Source organism: Ochotona curzoniae, unplaced genomic scaffold (genome assembly GCF_017591425.1).
Source record: "Ochotona curzoniae isolate NIBS_2020 unplaced genomic scaffold, NIBS_Ocur_1.0 contig_4105, whole genome shotgun sequence".
In the NCBI taxonomy this organism is placed as follows: Eukaryota; Metazoa; Chordata; class Mammalia; order Lagomorpha; family Ochotonidae; genus Ochotona; species Ochotona curzoniae.
The window spans coordinates 4026284-4046141 of record NW_024466129.1 but is presented as its reverse complement, the minus strand read 5'-3'; the positions used below and the strand labels follow the sequence as shown (position 1 = coordinate 4046141).

Genomic DNA, 19858 nt, shown 5'->3' with positions numbered 1-19858 from the left:
CTCAAAGAATCTACTAGGGCATTCTTTGTAGATTTGGAACAAGGAAGGGGCCGCTTTGCTTCTTTGCATTATCTTGCCACTGGCCCTGATTTAACTGTGACATCTCTTCACTTCATGTTTTCTTGATTCCGACATTCTAGCTTGCTCTCTTCTCACTTCTCATCTTACGCCTAACCACTTCCATGGTGATGTGGCTGTCATTGATGGTCAGGCCTGAACATTCTGACAAGGAATGAGACCAGAGCCAAAGCAGGAGAAGTGGGTGAGTTCCAGAGATGCTGGTGATGACAGAATGAACCTCAACAAGCTTGCTGACTGACTGCTTAGCTGAAAGCCCCATGTGGAACAGGCGCATATGAAAATGAACAAAAATCCTGGGTCATATCAATTCCATCCGAGAGTTCTGAGAATTGTAGAGAGTTAGTAAAACCTTTTTGGACAGATATTCAAAAACTGTAATCTAAAGCTATACCCATAAACAGCTACTCACATTTAATCTTGCATGCCTCTTAGTATTATCACCTCAATCCTCAAATCTTTTCAAATGGACAAGCTTCCAGTTCAGATAACATGGTTAGCTGACATGCTAGTATTCAGACTTTCTTGTTCTTTCTTCTTCCCCTCTCTCTCCTTCTCCATTTCTCATTTATCCCGCCAACCTCCATCAATGGAAAGCTGGTAGAAGAAATTGTCTTTCTGCCCCCAAAGCCTCAGCATTCCTTTTGGACCTGAACTTCACAGCAGCATGTGTAGAACAATGGAGACTTTTTAGCTTAGTAAACAGCATAAAATATAATATATAATATATTTATATAATTATGTTTAAATACGTATAAAGAATTGGTGACTAACCTCATTATGTAGGGGAGATTACACAAAAGAAAGGCGAAGAGCCAGTTTAGAGTAAGTGAGCCCTGAAAGACGACAATCCAGAAAGGGGGATTAGCACAGTGTCCCTGGCAACTGCTTTTCTAGTATTTGAGTTTTGGTTTACAAGTTGGAAGGAGATAAGTAGCTGGCAGTGTACAGAACGAGCAATAGAACAAGGGTTGAGGCTGAGGTGAGTACAATATAAATGGCAGAGGAGGATCCTTATCTGTCTATCCTATTTCCTCCTTCTGCTTTAAATCAATTGCCTTTTTAAAGAAGTATTTGCCTATAAATTCTTCCCTGTCTGGACTCCTTGGTGGACTGGTTGGCACCCATGGACATTCTGGCGTTTTGTATATGAGATTCTTCTCACTCTCCCTCCTTGGATTCATAACCTTTGTTTCCTCCAGGGAAGTGGAAGGAGGAGCTTCATGCCACAGTTACTGGTTTTCTTCCGCCTTGGGGTCTCGGCAGGTGCACTCATCCTGGTCACAGTCAGCAGCAAATGGGATGACCTAGGGGGATGAGAGAGAAGTGCAAAGAACATTACGTCTGTGCCAGTTTTCAATCACCTTTCACTTTTGCTTCTTGGTCCCTCAGGAAGTGTAAGACTAGATGCTAGAGCCACTCCAGCAATGAACACGCAGTTCTCTCACACGCCACAGTGCTGTAGGTGGGGTCATCCCTCTTGACCTTACATTTTTCTTTACTAAGTGGTGAGGGCAACAGAAACCAGAGGGTGTTTGTGTGGTTTCAGTTAGGCGGTTAAAAATCTATGAATGCATTATCAGGCACCGTTGCCATTACTTCTACCATTTACATCAATGTCTAAGACTATGGTTGTGATTTGTTTTTGTTGTTGCTGCTGCTATCTTTATGAAATCTTTGTAAAATAGAGAAGTCAGTGTTTGCATTGTCTCGTTACAGGACAGGCTAAGAAAGCTGAGGTAACTCAGCTCAGGCTAAAGCCAAGATTTATAAGAAGTCTGCAAAGAGTGTATAGAATGTATGGATGAGAAAAAAAAAGTGTGCGTGGATCTTAAAAACATTTTTGTACCAAAATAAGCTTATCTTTTAATCCCACTGTCTGGAAATTTTTTGAAGCATTCTTATATACACTAGTTGTGTAACCTCTACTCCTCAGGATTCTTGGGCAATAGGATCAATGTTGACATGATAAACACAAGGTTTTGCCTTTCTTAAGCCAGGAAATGCTCTGACTTGGTGAGACATTGCATCTTCCCGCCATTGTATGTGACTGTACTGCCTCACTTTTGTGAAATTATCCCTCTCCCATGCCAGAGAATGGTCCAGCAAAAAAAAAAAAAAAGGTGCTCTTTTCTGTGTGTACTTGTGTCAATACATAAGCATCACCATTTTGTGCCTGTAGCTATTGCTCCACCAGGGCAAAGAGTTTACCCTTTGGGCACAGAGAGTCACATGAGAATCAAATAAACAAGCCTATCACGTACATCGCCAATCCAAGTACACTGAAGCCATGGGCTTGGTTACTGTGCAAGCCGACTGGAGACTGGGTGGGGTTTTTCAGCAAAATTTTCATAATATTTGCATGTTTGAAGTAAAACAGAATTTAGGAGTCAATGAAGGGCTGAAGTGATTGTTGTGTATGTTGGCCACAGGCATAAAAATGCACTAAAGAAGGATCCTAGTTTAGCAGAAAATGAGATGCGGATCGTGACAGCATGCTTTCTTCCTAACCGATGCTGCCTTCCTTTGTGGAGAAGGGATCTTTGGCTAGTGACTTTGACAAGTGAGAGAAGAAACTAGCTGGCTTGATTTCTGATCCGCTGTCCAAGCGCTTGATCTGTTTCTCTTAGTTTAGAATTTATTGGTTTCGGAGTGAAACAGGGCCAAATGGAATAGCGATATGATAACCGCCTCAGTGCTCTGCATTCACTAATAGAATATTGCGAAGCACACAGGAAACAGTCGCAAAATATTAGTCATTCAGCAGCAATCTCAGTCTGCACATAGGCTATATGGATAGAAGTATCTCTAGGATAGAGATGCAAACAAAGAAGGAAATGACCCCTCACATAATTTTAATTCATCAGAATGGCTAACAAGCTTCAAAAAGTGTTTGAGCACCTGAATGTTTACCCATGACATTAAGGAGTTTCAGCCTATTCAGTTTTGCAGGTTTAGCTTGATATCCGCTGTTAGGAATTCCTGTTAGGAATGTGCATCCCTGAAGGGCCTCAAGGAAAGGATTACTACCCAGGATCTGGTTCAGGGAGTGTGTCATGTGGGCTTGCAATATATGCCTGCATTTTTCTTATTAAACATTATACATGCTTATTAATTGTGAAGATTAGTAATAATAAGACGATGCTTCATTGGTAATCCAGCCTCCCAATGACTAAAGACCATTATCTTTCCAGCTTTCAGAGGAGCTTCCTGGACTACAATAAACATACATGAACCTTTCGGAAGCAATGGACATTACTTTTATGGTGCAATTATGGGTCTTAAGGTCAGAGGACTGGAGTTTTCTAAGTATGAATGCTAAACATTACTCCCCTGAATTCTGTCACTTTGGAATCTCGTTTTAATTCCTCTTGACTCTTAGCCAAAGAACTCACCTTGATTCTTCCCTATCCCCCTCCAGGTGCCCTCACTTGCCTTCTTGGAAGAGAGAGTGGAAGAGCAGCAGTCTCCCCCGTCATAGTGGCAGTAGGCCCGGTTGTTGATGGTATCACACCAACCATCTGCTTGAAAAGGCTGTAAGAAGGTTGCAGGTCAGCGTCTCAGTGTGAGTCACCGAAGCTGTCTCTACTCTCCCAGACAGCCACAACCCAACAGAACCCATAACACTGCAGACGCAGAAAAATACCCCCAGAGTAGGCTAAACATTGACCTAACATTGTCAAGTTGATCTGTCAGTAAGACCAACGAGCCAAGAGGTGGTCACATTTTGCCTTAAGAACCTGTGTGAGGGCTATTTTTGAGATTGGAATGAACCATTAATTTTCTTGAGCCATTTTTTTTTGGCTTACAGTAGTAATAGGTCTTTGTATTATATAGTATACAAAATAAGCTTCCCACATTTTACTTATTCTGATCATATGAAAAGCCTACACCAGGAAGATAAGCCTTAAATTCTGACTTTATTAGAGAAGAATGGAAAATGTGTAGAGATGATGGGACTCCTCAGCCGGGTCACACAATCATAATGAGGCAGAGATTGGCATTCGTGTTTTGGACCTTGGCTTTTTGCTGCTTCTCATTTATTTCAAACCATAGCCTCTGCAACCTGGCCTCATGACAGGTACTTGGAAACTCAAATGATGTCTCCCCAGGGCACGGGGGTCCTTGACGTGAGAGCATGGGGTTGTGGAACAGAAACACTCCTATAATGCACGGTCCGCTGAGGCACAGCAGCGAGGAATAGGGTTAAAACAGAGAAAGGTAAATGGTCTCAATCCACTCCTGCTACTTCTTCAAGTTAACAGGAACCAAAATGGGAATGGGGTCCACTCCAAACCAGAGTTAATGGAGTGTTTCACCTCAAAAAGGAATGTGTGATAAGAACAGGAATAAGCGGTTAAAAAAGGGGTTCAACTGACCAATGCATTATTTTTTCACGGAATTATCTCTGGAGAGAAACCCATTACCCACAGCAAGCTGGAGTGTCCTTGGGATAGTTCACCTACACAATGGCATCAGTTACTTTCCATCCAGAGCTAATGCTCAACTGAAAGCCTCAAAAAACAGCCTGTGGTTGAACTCTGTGAGCTACGGAACTCTTGGATTTTAAGGCTACCTTCCAGCTTACATGATCACATCATTTTCTCTCTCTCCACCCTCCAAAAATGTCAAATAGATCGCTCCCTTCTTTGATGCGATAAATCACTTAACTCAAAAATATCCATTAAATAATTTTCAGCAATTGAGCTATGTCAGGATGAGCTCATCCAAATTATTACTTCAATGTTTTGATTTATTCTATGGGGTCCTGAGGTCATTTGAACATCATTCCAGATCTATACCAGTTTGCCAACCCCTGAAAAGCTGCTACTTGTGGAGTGGAACTCAACAGCTGTCGCACAGCTGCAGGGCAATGTCAGTTGAAAGCAGGAAGTGAAAATGAATTCTGTTTTCAACACAAGCTTCACTGGGATTAAAGACAAAGAGCCCGAGATGAGCATTTGTCTTTGATGCTTGAGTCAGTCCCTTTGGCTGGTGAGACTTTGGAATAACAGTACAGTCAAGACATAGTATTACTGCAAACAGATAATAAGTATCCTAATGCAGTGAGTGTATTATCAACATCCCTGGACACCCTCAGGTCTTCCCAGGAAGACCCCATACCTCTACTGCCATTCCAAAGAGTTTTATTTTTCCCTTTTTCTATTGTTGGAATAGGTCTCACTCATCTAACACTACATCTGTTACTCTTCCTCCAGCCCTGACTGACTCATTGGCAGAATGTAATCCGTTCCTTCTTTCTTCTCCATGGAATTGTCTATAAAAATCCAAAGAGCACCCAGAATACTTTTCCAACATATCTTCTGTTTCCCTGGAGAAATGAAGGTAGATCTGGAGACGCCTTCCCTTCCTTTCCATAAGAACAACCTACATACTTGAAGGATTCACTAAAGAATCCTAGAGAAGTTTTCTTTCCAAAATCTTCACCAAGCATGGCTTCTTCTCTGCACAACAGTAGAGAATGCCTGCTGAAAACAAGCAGCAACTGCCTAGGTGACCTTCTTCAACTTTCCCCGGACTTCACTGACATCTCACAACAGACTTCTAGAAACACCTTTTTTTTTTTAACTGTTCCTTAAAGGGTCATCTGGGAATTTAGTAAAAGGAGCAGAAATACAGAGAAAAGGTTGTAAATGTTCAAGTGTTTAATTTACTATACACCTATTAGAATTAATTGCTCCTCCCCCAACCTGCCAAAAACAACCACTCCACCCTCAACAAATAGAGTCTCCTATGGCAACATGTGCCTGGGAAGCTTGACAGTTTGAATCCAGAGTTACAATGGAAAAAAATAGGAGGGAGAAAATGACTAATTGATCCAAAGTTTAAAAGCTTGTGGAGACTGAATGCAGATGAGGCTGTTTAAATCTAAGTAAGGTGTCAGATCGGGACATTGCTGCCCTCCATGGACACAGCTTTTCATCACCTTTACATATGCTTCCCTTATCCCTTGGTATCAGAAAATGAAGCAATCCACACAAGACTATCTTTCAAATACCTTAAGTTTATCTCTTTGTCACTTTCATTTTCAAATCAATCATTTTGATGAAAGAAGAAAATCCTTATAAAAATGCCTGAATCCTTACCCCTTCTAATTAACAACACATAAAGAACAAAATCATTAACATGAATATTTATCATTTTCACTGCACAGGAAGGCTATTCCTTTTGCTAAAGGTGCCTTCTCCAACACACACACACACACACACACACACACACACACACACACACACACACACACGACATCAGGTCAAGCACTTTCAGTTATATCTGAAGTAAACACAGTTTGGAGAGAGCCTGGGTTGCCCTCCCTATGGCAATGCTAGCTGTGACAGGAATGCTTTTCCTGCCATTGTTACAGGAAGGTTTTTCTTGCTAGCTTCCTGATGTTTGCACTGCTCCAGGAAGATGAGGTGAACAAATAAATGTCCATATAGGAATGATTGAAAGCTTAGAGCAAATGCTGTCTATTTACCTTTTTATATTACCTTGGAAATGTCCCAAAAGTAAATGTGATTTCTTCTTTATGTTTCATAGTCCATGCTATGTTCTGTTTTAAGATGGTTCTGGCCATACAGATGGTGGCCCTATCTGTTGTTTGTGGGTGTAGTCATCCATTTAATCACCAGCATTCTTGACTCCATCTTCAGATGTGCCAAGTGTTGTTACGAAGACAAATCAAACATGGTTTCAGAGTTTCAGGGAATCCACTCTAAGTGAAAGCTCAACACCAGATCAGAGAAGGACAGGAGAAAGTGACCTGATCCAAATGCCAGCAGTGGGGGGGCCTGCCGGTGGGGAGTCCAGTCTGCTCCCTGTAAGCCCCTCTGGAGAAGGCCTTTTCATAGGCTGATTCTGAGTGCAAAGGGAGTTCTAAAACACTGAGGGGGAGAAAAGAACAAAACTTATGCAGGAGGGTGGCCCAGACTGCCTGTTGGAGAACTGGCCTGAGGGAGAGTGCCACCCACTCCGAGTGATCAGCTAAAGCCTCCTAATGAATCATATTGACAGCATTTTATCCTGCAGTCTACAACGGAATTCAAGATCATACTAGTATTTCCGAAAGGTTAGCTTGAACTTCCTGCCAGCAGCTCTGTTGTCCTGTAGCGTGGGATCCCAAGCAAAAGGACTAGAGCTCTCTAGACAGTCATGGGGAAGAGTCCCGTGGGTTGTTTTTTTTTTTTTTTTAAGGAGTGTTTTAGACGAGCAGAGACTCATAAAATCTTCACATGATACCAAATGGCTTTTCTCTTCCATCATTTCTGAATAGCCTTTCCAGCTATGGGAATGCAGTCGCACCTATAACCATGTCCTCATATTGGTTAGATTACACCAACCTCCAAAGTGGCCTTGTCTCAGAACAGCTGTGATGCAGCATCTAGGGAGTTCTTGCAACAGAAGGAAACTCTGTGTGGATATACAAATAAGTGCGCCGATCACATCTCTTTCTTTTCTCTGACTTGTCAATGCATGGTGAACTCTGGCTTAGTAGCTATTCCCTTCAATCCATTATTTCGCTGATTGTATTCATCCTACCTGGCTTCACACTCAAAGACTGCGAAGAACATAAGTGGAGCCTCTCTTAGCATTTCAAGGTGGAATTCGGGAGGCCTTCGAGCTCCTTGAAGGGAACCCAGTGGGAAGAAGACTAGGGGAAGTCTATGCGAGGTTCATAGATAAGGGACAGTAGGAGAAAACCATGCATCAATTTTGATTCCTTTGAACAAATATCAAGTTACACTTTAATCATATTTTATAAATTTAAAAAATATTTCTGTCTTGAAAGGCATATATATATAATATGTGCATGCATACATATATACATACATATACACACATATAAAGAGAGCACACATATGCAGATACATGTGTTTATATGTATCTAAACACACACATGTGTGTATATATATATATATGTGTGTGCGTGTGTGTGTATACAAAAGGAGAGGAGCATAGGATTAAGCCTTTAGGTGCATGTGGGTTTTCCACATGGGAGGCAAGGATTGAAATTCTTGGACAATCAGAGAGGAGATGAGGACAGGGAGAGAGGAGAGGATCATATGACTAAGCCAGGATGTTCATATGGATTTTCCACGTGGGAGGCAAGGACCTAAACACTTGGACCCTCTTTCACTGCTTCTCTCCGGCCATTGATGGAGAGATGAATTGTAAGTGGAGTAGCCAGGACATGAGCCAAAGCCTATATCTGATGTTGGCATTGCAGCAGGAGGCTTTCTCCATCTCGCCAGAAATCCAACCCATGAAATATCTTCATGTTTATCAAAAAGATGAAAGATAAATGATGGAGAAAAGGGAATCGTTAAACACTGTTGATGAGAATACACTATGGAAGGTCCTCAAAAATTAACAGGAGAACAGCCAGGAGACCCAGAAATCCCAATATGAGATAGATAGGTAGATACATAGATAGATAGATAGATAGATAGATAGATAAATTTTTTAAATTTCTAAAGGAGCCGAGATACATGAAATTTTAAGGCTCCATTAAATCTTGAAGACTATTTAATAGGCTGCTTTGATGGTGAACTATTTTGTTTTCTTTTTTAAATTTTTTTTTTATTGGAAAGGTGGATATACAGAGAGGAGAGACAAAGAGGAAGATCTTCCATCCGATGATTCACTCCCCAAGTGAGCGCAACTGCTTTCCCGGGCCACAGGCAGGGAGCTGGATGGGAAGCGGGGCTGCCGGGATTAGAACCGGCACCCATATGGGATCCTGAGCATGCAAGGCGAGGACCTTAACCACTGCGCCACTGCGCCACTGCGCCACCGCGCCGGGCCCAACTATTTTGTTTTTAAGGCTAGTGAGTGATGATTCTGAAATAGAACACAAAGCTTTCATATCCCACTTTAATATTATTTTTACTCTGCCATCATACCAGTATCAGAATATTTCATTATCATTTGAAAATGTATTTACTTATTTAATTCATTGGAAATGTGGACACGTATACTCCTACATACACTCACACACAGAGAAATCTCTCTCATGTCCTGGTTCACGCTCGCATTGCTTTCAGTAGCCACAGCTGGGCTTGATGGAGCCTGGAGTTATCCCATATGGGTATCAGGAACTCAACTACTTGAGCTCTATCGCTGCCTTCCAGGGAGGCAGGAGGGAGCTCCAATTGGGAGGCACTATGGTAAGGGATGTGATTATTTCAAGTGACATCTTAAACTCTATGACAACTACCAATGTCTCAATAATCTTCTAATCTATTGGGGATGTTGGGCAACTTAAATTCTTTTGGCATCTTTACAAAGGAGGAAAAAGCAAAGCTTGTATATATAATTTCAATTATTCTGAACCTCTATAAATGCACTTCTGTTTTCTCACTTGCAGGTCAAGTTTCATTCCAATTGAGTTATGTCATACTAAAATTACTTCAACAGCTTCTATTATACCAATTCATGCTCGTGTCCCATAATTATTTATTTCTAAGCCTCAGAATGCTAATTCCAGGCATTTTGCTGTTCCCTGCAGTCAAATGAGGAAGAGAGGCAAGAAGTGGTTGCCTTTTGCAGTCTTCGGCTCTTGGAATGGGTCAGTTCCAATGATGCCACATTCATGAATTTGTTACAATCATCTTAAAACATGTAAAATCAAGATATTGAAATGCATCGTGGCAGTATGCATCTCTACTTCCAAATCAAAGGTGAACTCCCAATGAAACTGTTGGATATGTCTTGACAATATGATGCTGGACTCTCCACCAGTGTCTGTACTTGCAATGTCAGAATACACTTAAATAGCAGAATGACAGACTTATGATTGCTAATGAGGAACTATACTATTGTAATAATATGGGAGAAATCAGTTGGGGGAAAGAATATGGAAGGGGTAGTCCCAAAGCCTATGGGATTGCATCATAAAATTAAAAAAAAAAAAACTAGGAAATAATCGTGTAGGAATAGTTTCTTAGGTACAAGTTCTCCTGGACCAGAGCTCCCTTTTGCCTCTGAATGTACTAATAAAAGTTCAGTATCTAACCATTGTGGTCCCAGTCAGTAGTTCAGTACTTTTTCTAACAAAGCAACACACATGATTGCCCTGATAAAAAACTGAAAAGAATAAAAATGAAGAGTTGGGACATTAAAAACAAAGACCCAAGAAAGATGAATAAAATCAGAAGAGCTGGCAAGAGTAGAAGAAAGTCAGGTAAGGCCAATGCTATTCCAAACAGGGCAGAAAGGAGTGAGGCAGTCTAGAAAAATTGTCTCCCAGCCCCAAATGACTGTCGTTCTGAAGTGGGGGTATAACTACCTGTCCTGAGTGTGTTTTATGACCAGATTCCTCCTTTCATTATTTCTCTACTGCAGAAAATTTTCTAGGCATGTTGCTTCATCAGGGTAATGTGGCTCAGACTCAGGCCTAACTTCAAGAAATTCAGGTTATTTTCTTTCTTGCTGCAGATACTATAGATACTAAAGTTGAACTAGATCAGACATATATATGTATGTATAGATGTATGGATTTTATGTTTGTATACATATGTATTCATATTCCTATGAATCAGAGCTATAGTGAAGAGACGTACAGAAAAAACAGACAGGGATCTGGAATTTGTAAATCAGAAAGGCACATTTCCGGAACTAGGGTTTCCCCCCAAACCATGGTGGTGACCAGGCTGTGTAAGCATCTGAAATGCCTCAAGCATCCAGGGTTCGTCTTCCCCAACTTGCAGCACACGAAAGCAGCACAGGGAAGAGAATGTCTGGCAGACCCTCCCATTAAGCTCAAAGAAGACCACATGGTATGTACACTGCCCAACTCACTTCCAACCTGCTCTTCTACCTTGCCTCTCTTCTGCCCATCTAGAATGACTTTTGCCCACCCAAGGTAGGATGGGAGTGAGGACAGATGGAGCCTTGTGTGGTGGAGATGAGCAGAGGAGTACCAGGGTCAGTTCTGCCCCAAAGTTGGAGTCCAGATATGGGAGAACAGGGCAACTCTCCACAGGATTTCCCACAAAACAGCTCCTACAATTATTCCATCTGTCCCTCTGCTGAAAGCTACCACCACCAGGAGTGTGACTGGCCTTCTGATGGCCTAGAGGTCTCATTGAAACAGATATTAGGCATTTGTCTTCTTTTCCCTTGTCCTTCCCCTGACTTGTTACCAGACTGCAGAAGTGTTCGGAACAGCACTTCCGGCCACCAACTTTATTCCCTCTTTAAATTTCCACAGACATGCGCAGGAACACTCTTTGGTCCTTCAGCAATAACTCCCGATTCTATGCCCTAAAACCAAACACGACAAACCAACACCAATGGCCATTGCTGGCCCCCTGTGGTCTGCCTTTCCCTGGAACCAGTGTCCTGTAAAGGCAGTTGGACTGGATTTCATTTACTTGTCCCCTAATCCCATGGCCATGTCCTGCTCAGATCACACAGCGATACTTCCCAAAGTGTCACCCAGTCATGGAAACAGTCCTCCTGGTGACCTGATGACTGGGCTACTGGCGCATGGCTGTTGTGATGCACAAAGTCTGTGCTTGGGCTCCAGTAGAAGGAGGAAGACTCACGGCATCTCTGCTCTGATGTCCAAGGGCATCAGACCAATGGAGCCCTCATGGTAAGGCTGGCACCACAGTAGTTCTGATGATTTTCTTTTTCTTATTTCTACAGTGAAGTAGTATAATAGGCCAACAAGGCTGCTGACACTGTCTCACTGTGGCTTTGGGTTTTCTTCTTTCAAAGATCAGTGGACTAAAAAATGTTCCCTCACATCACCTCCAACCACAGGAAATTTTCTGTCTCCTCTCTACTGATCAGCAGCCAGCCCGTTAGATTTGAAGGTTAATGACAGAAATCTTGAACCCAGGAGATTCAAGCTGTGCGAGGACTGTGAGGCCAGGGACACTTGTATGTTGCTCCCAATTCTATTCCTTTCTTTTTCCCATTTTAGCAATGGGTCCTGTGACCAGCACAATACCTAACACATTACAGGAGTTGCTTCCTTACTGGTAAGTAAAAACAGCAGACCGACCCTCTTCAGAATCAATGCCATGAAACGAAGTGGTCTGAACAGGACCTTAGCGAGTGGGGAAGAATCCTCTGTGCCTGACTTCCATCACCTCTCTAGGTAGCTGTTCTCCTAAACCTTGGTCTCCTGGCTTTTGCCCAGCTGTGATGCCAGGATTATATAAGCCACGTGAATAGCCCATTAAGTGAGATTTGCTTTGCTCAATAGCTAGGTATAGCCGATGATGGCAACTGGGTATAAGAGGCAGAGAACCTATCTCTAGGAGAAGGCAGATATTGGAAAAAGTTTCAATAGTTTCAGGGAAACTACTGGGCCCTATGTCAGCAAAGAACATCTCTTCCCTCTATCTGTGTCTCCTGGCTCCCTTGTGAGACTTGACTTCAGAGTGTAATGAGGCAACTAGAATGTCTCACCAGTGCTAGACACGCATGCTCACCCCTTGTCCGCCACCCACCACATGCCAGGCAGCTTAGCATTTCTTGGCTCCCTAAACTGTCCATGGAAGATGACTGGGAATGCAGACTGTGGGAGGAAACGACAATATTCATTGTGTTTGGATTAAATATTTTTCTTGGCCTTCTTGCTGTTTGCTGAGAGTCCTTTTTTTTTTTTTCACTCTCTCTTTTTCTCTCTCCTTCCACATCCCCCCACCCCTCTCTCCTGTTTAGCAGTCAAACACACTAAGAGAAAATTCGAAGGAAAAGTAAAAACTCCTAGGGTTGGAAGTGTTGTTTAAGGAAACTAACACAGCGAACGAAGTATTTCCTTATTTTGATGCCATATGAGCTCTTCACTGGATGAAAGTCTCACTTTGGAACAGAGCTAAGTCTTCACTGCCCTGAGATTTTGGAAGTATTTGTGAAGTATAACTAATGGCACTGGTTTTCTTCTTTCATATGTATAAGTGTGTGTGTGCCTAAGTTATATATATATATGTATATATATATATATATATATATATATGCACTTGGCATAGAGACATACACATATAAGAATATTCATATACATGGAATATATGCTATACATGTTTATTCTCTCATTTGCCATACATATATATAATGTTATCTGATATTTATAAGTATGTAGTATAAACATACATTTCATTTTATACTCACACACACATACTTTTTCTGGAATCTCCATATGGAAGAAGTGGTCTTAAAGGAAAAGCTATTTTTATAAATTATAAATTACTATGTAACACAAATTGGTATTTTAGGTTTTATACTACATGGTTTATCTTCAGGATTTTTGATAAATGCTCACACTAGTCCTGTGAAGCAGGGATCATTTTCTAGCCTTTTCTACTGATAGAAAGACCATGGGGCAGGGCGGTGAGAGGCAGCGTCTACTGGTAAGGGGCAGTCAGGTGGCCCGGCCTTTGCCATAAGCATCCTGACACATTTGTGCCTCCCCAAGGATTATTACCATATATTCATGGTATGCCTTGGTCCACTTCTCACACAACCACACCTGGACCAATCTCTCAGTGAATCATTAAGTAGCTATCTTCTGTAGGAGGAAAAGTAAATATTATTTGCATTGGTGAAAAAAATATATAGACTATCCAATCGCAAAATACCCATTATATGTGACACATGGAAGGATAGCACAAATCCTGTGCCATCTAATCAAATGTATTAGGATGCCTCCCATACACAAGGCATAAGTGCAGGTTACAAGCAGGACAAGGCCCTTCCTTTACAGACACATATGGCAGGCATACTGAATCAGACATGACCAGAACAACACTGGAGAAGATAGAAATCATAGCAAATGCAGGCACAATTCCCAGAGTGAGGAATAACTCCACTAACCAACTACAGAAGTCCAAGGAGGAAAGGGGCTTGGGGCACTTTAGAAAAGCTTTATTGAAATACATGGATTAGACTTAATCTCTGAGGAATAGATACATCTTGACCAGAAGTATAGGGACAGTAACTGCAGCAGAAAGGCCAACTGTAAGACAAATATAAGATGGGAAAAGGAGAGACACATCTGTGCTTTTCTGCTTTGGGTATTCATGACCCATGATTTGAACTAGGTAAATGCCTTCATCCACAGGAATTTAGTATCCTGAAGACAATGGGGAGCAACTGAATATTACTTTAAACGCAAAAGAATGTGAAGCAAGTTATGCTCCCAAGGTGGGCTCCGGGGAAAATACAGAGAATGATCAAGAGAGAAGTAAGATAAGGCAGAAGTTAATATCAGTAATGAGCAAAGCTGGTTCGTTGACCCCAGAACAGGACAAAGCAGATGGAAGGAATATCGTGAAGAAAATTAGCAGGTCTTGCTAAATGGTTCTATTCAAGAGAGAGTGATGAGATGAAGGGCTTTCTACAATAGCTTGACTACTCAAAGTATGATATGTTTTTCTCAAGTCATTTGCTTGCTGAGCAAAAATCACAATCTAAGTACAGAATTATGGAAGCAATGATCCCGAACACTCAGCAAAATACATTCCACATTTCAGGTCTACTATCTACCCTCTTATTGTCTACTGGGTTTTCTCAATAACTCAGACATGACTAGATTGTCACCCTTCCTAAGATCCAGGTCCAATTGTGTTCAGAAATGGCAAGAGGGAAGTGTCATGTTTATTCTAGCATATTTTCCTACCAATAGACTTCTTTCTTATAGTCCCAGTTTAACTTTAAGTTCTAATCTACGGACAGATTAGTTTGTGTAGCTGACTATTGTGATTCTCCTCCACAAACAGGTACATCATCTTAAGTCAGAAGCCCAGCTATCCCATTGCCTGCTAATTCATTGGTCCATGTTTTTACCTATATGGAACACACTCTCTGTGCAAGTGTCTTGCTTACACTCCCTTTATGCGATGCTTGTTTTATCTTATCTACTCTTCTATTGCCCTGCTGCATTTATTTCTCAGTGTGTCCACAAGTCCCATTTCCTCAGTCTCCTTCCCTTGCTAAGTATAGTTCCCTGTGACACCTTCTCTTTTCTTCCTTTTCTAGCTACCAGACAAGTACCCTAACAGGTGGGTGGAAAATAGGTTCATTTATTAGTCACATTTTCAAAAAAGTTTCTCATTCATAATTCATGTATTGAAGCAGGTATATAAAACAGCACTAAGAAATAAAAATATCATAGAGTTCCATCAGACAGGTCTGGCACATGGGGTGGGAAGACAGGGCAGCAAAGCCAGCAAAGGGGAGATTTGACCAATAGGCTGGCTATGCAGCAGACACTTCTCTCAGATATGACATCATCAGGGTCAGCAGCGGCTCCAAAGCATGAGAGCGTTCCCAGAAGTCTAACAGCATTTCAGACACGCACCACCAAGTTTAATATTTCTCATGTTAGAAAAACCTGAGTTGAATCTAATCTCAATTTCAATTAGTTCTCACATTGCCTGGTGAGGCAGATGAATATGATGATTCATATTGCACTGATGGGGAAAATGAGAAAGAGAGCCATGCCCCCAAGGTCACTTGGAGAAAGAGCAATACAGGTGAAAATTAAACATGAGTATTTTAAGCGTCCAAACCAGCATGTGAAGGAGAGGCCATCAGGAGGGAGTTCTCATTTCCGATTGTTCATTATGTATGCATAATACATATTCAATTCATTCTTTAGTTTCTCTAATTTGAAAATAAAAGTACTAAATTCCAGTTCTGAACCCCAGCATTCTGTGTTTCATGCACAAGAAGTTTCACAACAAACACATGAGGAGAAAAGCCAACGAAGAAAATAAAACAAACTTCACTTAGCCAAGTCTGATTTTCTATTAACTATGTACAGGATATTTAGTAATGGATTCGACTGTGTGTTCATGCATAGGAGTGATGTGTAAACACAGAAGTATCAGCACAGGCATTGTCCTCTAGAAGCAGGTTACCTTAAGTGGGCATTTGGCTTACCAGTTCACACACTGCCTAAGACACTCACGTCCCTCGTCAGAGTGCATCCATCCCTGTTTCCCACAGAGGCAGACTTTGAGAGGCATATTGATGACCTAATTTGATTTCTGCCACCCACTGGGGAGACCTGGATGGGGTTCTTAGCTCTTAGGTTTGATCTGGTGTATCACAGCTGTCACAGTTATTTGGAGGAATGGATTAGAAGATGGGAGCTCTCACTCTGTTGGCTTGTCTCCCTTTGTCTCTCAAAGTTTTAAAAAGTAGAAGGAAAAATAGGTCCCTCAACAATGACAAAAGATGTTTACTGGTAGTACACATCTCTGATGGACAGAGGAGGAGCCAGCACTTTTAGCTGCCTACAGAGAATATTCAGGTATTGTGGACTGATCAACTGCTGGTGGAGTTTATTCCAGGGGAAACAGAAACAAGAGCATGTGAGGTAAGTCCACTTTTACTGTCACCCACTCAAGCCTACCCTTCCAATCTGGGTCACTTTAAGTTCTCATCACACCCAAGAATCAAATACTCATTCTACTGCAGACACAATTTTTCATTAGCCTCTTTCCCTCCTTCCATTTTCACTCCCTCAGTTCAGCGAGGGGGAGTGTCACATTTGGTGAGGTGAGAGGTGGTAAAGTTATGGTTTCTATTCTTCCAATTTCCATAGTGACTTCTTCCAAATTCACAATTTCTATTACTTTGGTTTTTCTCACACAGATGTCCAGGCTCCCTGAGTGTTCCTGATTTACTTAGTGTACTTGAGACCACAGGACTGTGTTCTGGTAAGTGGGGCACTCAACAGAAAGGATACCTTCATTTTGGTTCAAGGAGACTTTGAGAGAGTGATGCACCTCTCTGTATCTCATCTTTCTTTGGAGGCAGCCATGAATACGTCATTTTGAGATGACGGAGTAACATAGAATAGCAGACAACTACTGTACAAGGTTATAGCAGACTGAATCTGAGGAATAAATAAGATCTTTGCCACTTTACATCTCTGAAGAATCACGGTTTAACTTGCATTCATGGATCAGTCATGTGAATTCATATGCCTCCTTTTTAAAATTCTCATTGGATCAACAGTGGCTAGAAAAAATTGGAATTCCTCACTTCAGCATACAAGTCTTAATAATTTCTTGAATGCTAAATCATTCTGCACATCTTTGCAAACCTCAAGATAAACTTCACTAAGTAGGCCAGTCTTTCGAGTTAATTGTTTAGTGACATCATTGCATTAGTGCTTAACTAACACAGAGATTGTTATCAGAAGTGAGTGCCACAGCTGAAATGCACAGCACTGGTTCTGAAATGGAGCAGCAAAAACAAAGGGATTGTTAAAGGGGATAAGAAAAAAACAGTGCCCACTCATGGAGTAACAAAGCAGACGAGAAAAATCTTGTGGTTACTTGTGAAAGAAGTTATATCGTGAACTGTTACAGCTTTCAAGTCAGAAAATACATTCCTCTTCACTTAGCTTTGAATAAAGGAACTCTGAAGAACCTTACCAGCGTGAGTTGGTGGTTATTAATTTTATCTGATAAAGTACAGCAAGAAGATATAGGCTCAGAAAAGTACCAATAGTACTGACTAGGAATGGAAAACACTAGAAATTCCATCACATGCAGTACTGACAGATAAAGCTTTCTTCAGCTCTAGTTAGTAAAAGATAAAGCTTAGCACAGCTACCTCTCAGTATCTGAGAACTCACTGTAGGACCACTCCAACGAAGTCAAAGTTCCCATGCTCAAGTTCTTCATAAAATGGCCTAACAGTTGTAAATGGCCTGTGTATATCCCCCAACATACTTGCTAACATCTCTAAATGATTTATCCAATACAATGCTAAAGTGAAGAAAATATGTTTACACTGCATTGTTAAAAAATAAAGACAGAAAAAGTCTGTATGTGCTCAGTAAAGAAATACTTTTCGAAATGTTTTTTAATCATGATTGGTTGAAACTCCAGAGATGGAGCCCATGGGTATGGAAGATTTACTGCAACAGCTCATGTTTGAAAAGTCTTTAATGCTTAACATTTGTATACCAGTACTGTGGTGCAAGAGAATAGACTATAGCCTGCAATGTTGACAATCCAAACGAGGAACGCTTTGAATCCTGCCTGCTCCATTTATTATCTAGTTCATTTCTAATGAATGTGGGAAAGTACTATAAAATGTTCCAGCTACTTGGGACCTTGTCACCCTCATGGAACTCCTTGTTTTGGTGTGGCATTTATGACCATTTGGGAAATGATTCAGTGGCTGGAAGATAACTTCCTCTCTCTTTATCTTCCCTGCACTAACTCTTCTTGCAAATTAATCTCCTTTTATTTTTTTTAAAAAAGAACTTAAGATTTATCCTTAGATAAAAAAAGCAAATCTAGCTTGAACTATTGCATCATTTGCTACGATATTTAATTGAAGTAAAACGGCACCTTAAAGAAATGCACAGATAGCAAAATGTCTCCTGGAAAACAGATGAACAACTTTGTCTAAGACAAGCCTCCTAAGCTCAGAATTAAATTTATAAATTTCTGAGGCATGTCTCAGAAATATTCGTGATTACAGCTCATAAAATACCTTGAATTACTCCTAACCATGGGACTCGGCATGCAGTCTGGGTACCCAAGGCAGAGACACACGGAATTCATTCGAATGTAACTCACAGACTTAAGCAGAGCCATGTTAGTCAAAGAGCAGATATAGAAGTGAGAAATAAATTGTGCTACAAAGACACTCATGTATTTGGATTATCTTTTAGGTGAGAGTATTACGGAAACTCTTAATGAGAACTTAATACGGTTTCCTTCCACACGTCTGCCCTTCTGTCTGCTCGGTGTTTACCCCAGAAATACACGTCCAGTGAGCACCTCTGTATCTATCTCTCCACAAAGTGTGTGGAATAGGTTGCTTCCTTCGTTCACTGTGTTCCCACATGACTTTATTCGTATCCTTGTATTGCTATTCATTGCATAGTGATTTGACTTTTGAATTTTCTTTATGGTATACACCGTCCTGAGAACACCTTACTCAGTTTTGCAGTGTTATACATCTCCAGAAGTATTAGGCACCCAGAACATATTATTTCAAGGGAAGAGCCGAAAAGATGGGCTCAAAAGAACGAGTGGCCATGGTTTTGTCACTAAGGTATAAATTGAGAAGCAGGATAAGACATCCCATTAAGGGGGGAGGGTGAGGGATGGTAAGAGGCTCATACAAAAGAGCTGGGCAGTATGTTTTTCTCTTATGTTGAAATTTGCAAGCTTGGTTTCGCTAGTTAAACTTGGTGAGGTGGGAAGATGCTTCCCATGCATGCAGCATTGTACATTCCTGGGTTAGCACATGTTTTCATTGGGGGTTGTTGTGGTTTCTCATTTTCTATTTTTTTTTCCAGATTTGAAAGCATCTAAGGTTTGCTGTAACAATAACAACAACAAATTTATGAGAATGGGCCAATATGAATCAGGGGGGAAATGGAACATGCCATTTGTGAAGGGAGCAGGGATGGGGAGGTGGTATGAGCCCCTGGAGGAAAGAAGGAAGGCAAAGTACAGTTGCCAGGAGTTCAGCAGAAGAGAATGCTGTGCATGACACGTGGCTGGCACAGGGGGCAGCAACATCTGTTCTCAATGAGGATCGCTGGTGTACAGTGCTTTGTGTGCAAGTGTGTGTGTGTGTGTATGTGAGCTTGTCAGGGAACACCCAGGCTCTGCGCTTCAGGATGCTTGCTCTTGGCTCCAGTCTCCATCTTTGGAATTTCTGCCTCAGTGGCGGCCTCTCACCAGGGGTTAGATCTCCAGCCAGAAAACAGGCTGCGGAAACATGCCCAAGAAAAGCCACAAGGACTTCTTGATCCAGTTGAATCACC

General features: G+C 41.4%; 1 protein-coding gene across 1 annotated transcript in view; it reads right to left on the bottom strand.

The window, feature by feature from the left end:
• Positions 1–1310: 1310 nt before the first annotated feature.
• Positions 1311–19858, bottom strand: part of PAPPA2 (pappalysin 2) — a 226694-nt gene continuing 208146 nt past the window's right edge. The window contains exons 21-22 of the mRNA XM_040984308.1: positions 3514–3612; positions 1311–1385 (exon numbers count right to left, since the gene is read on the bottom strand). Coding sequence (XP_040840242.1) covers positions 1311–1385; positions 3514–3612 — 174 coding nt within the window. The remainder of the gene's footprint in view (positions 1386–3513; positions 3613–19858) is intronic.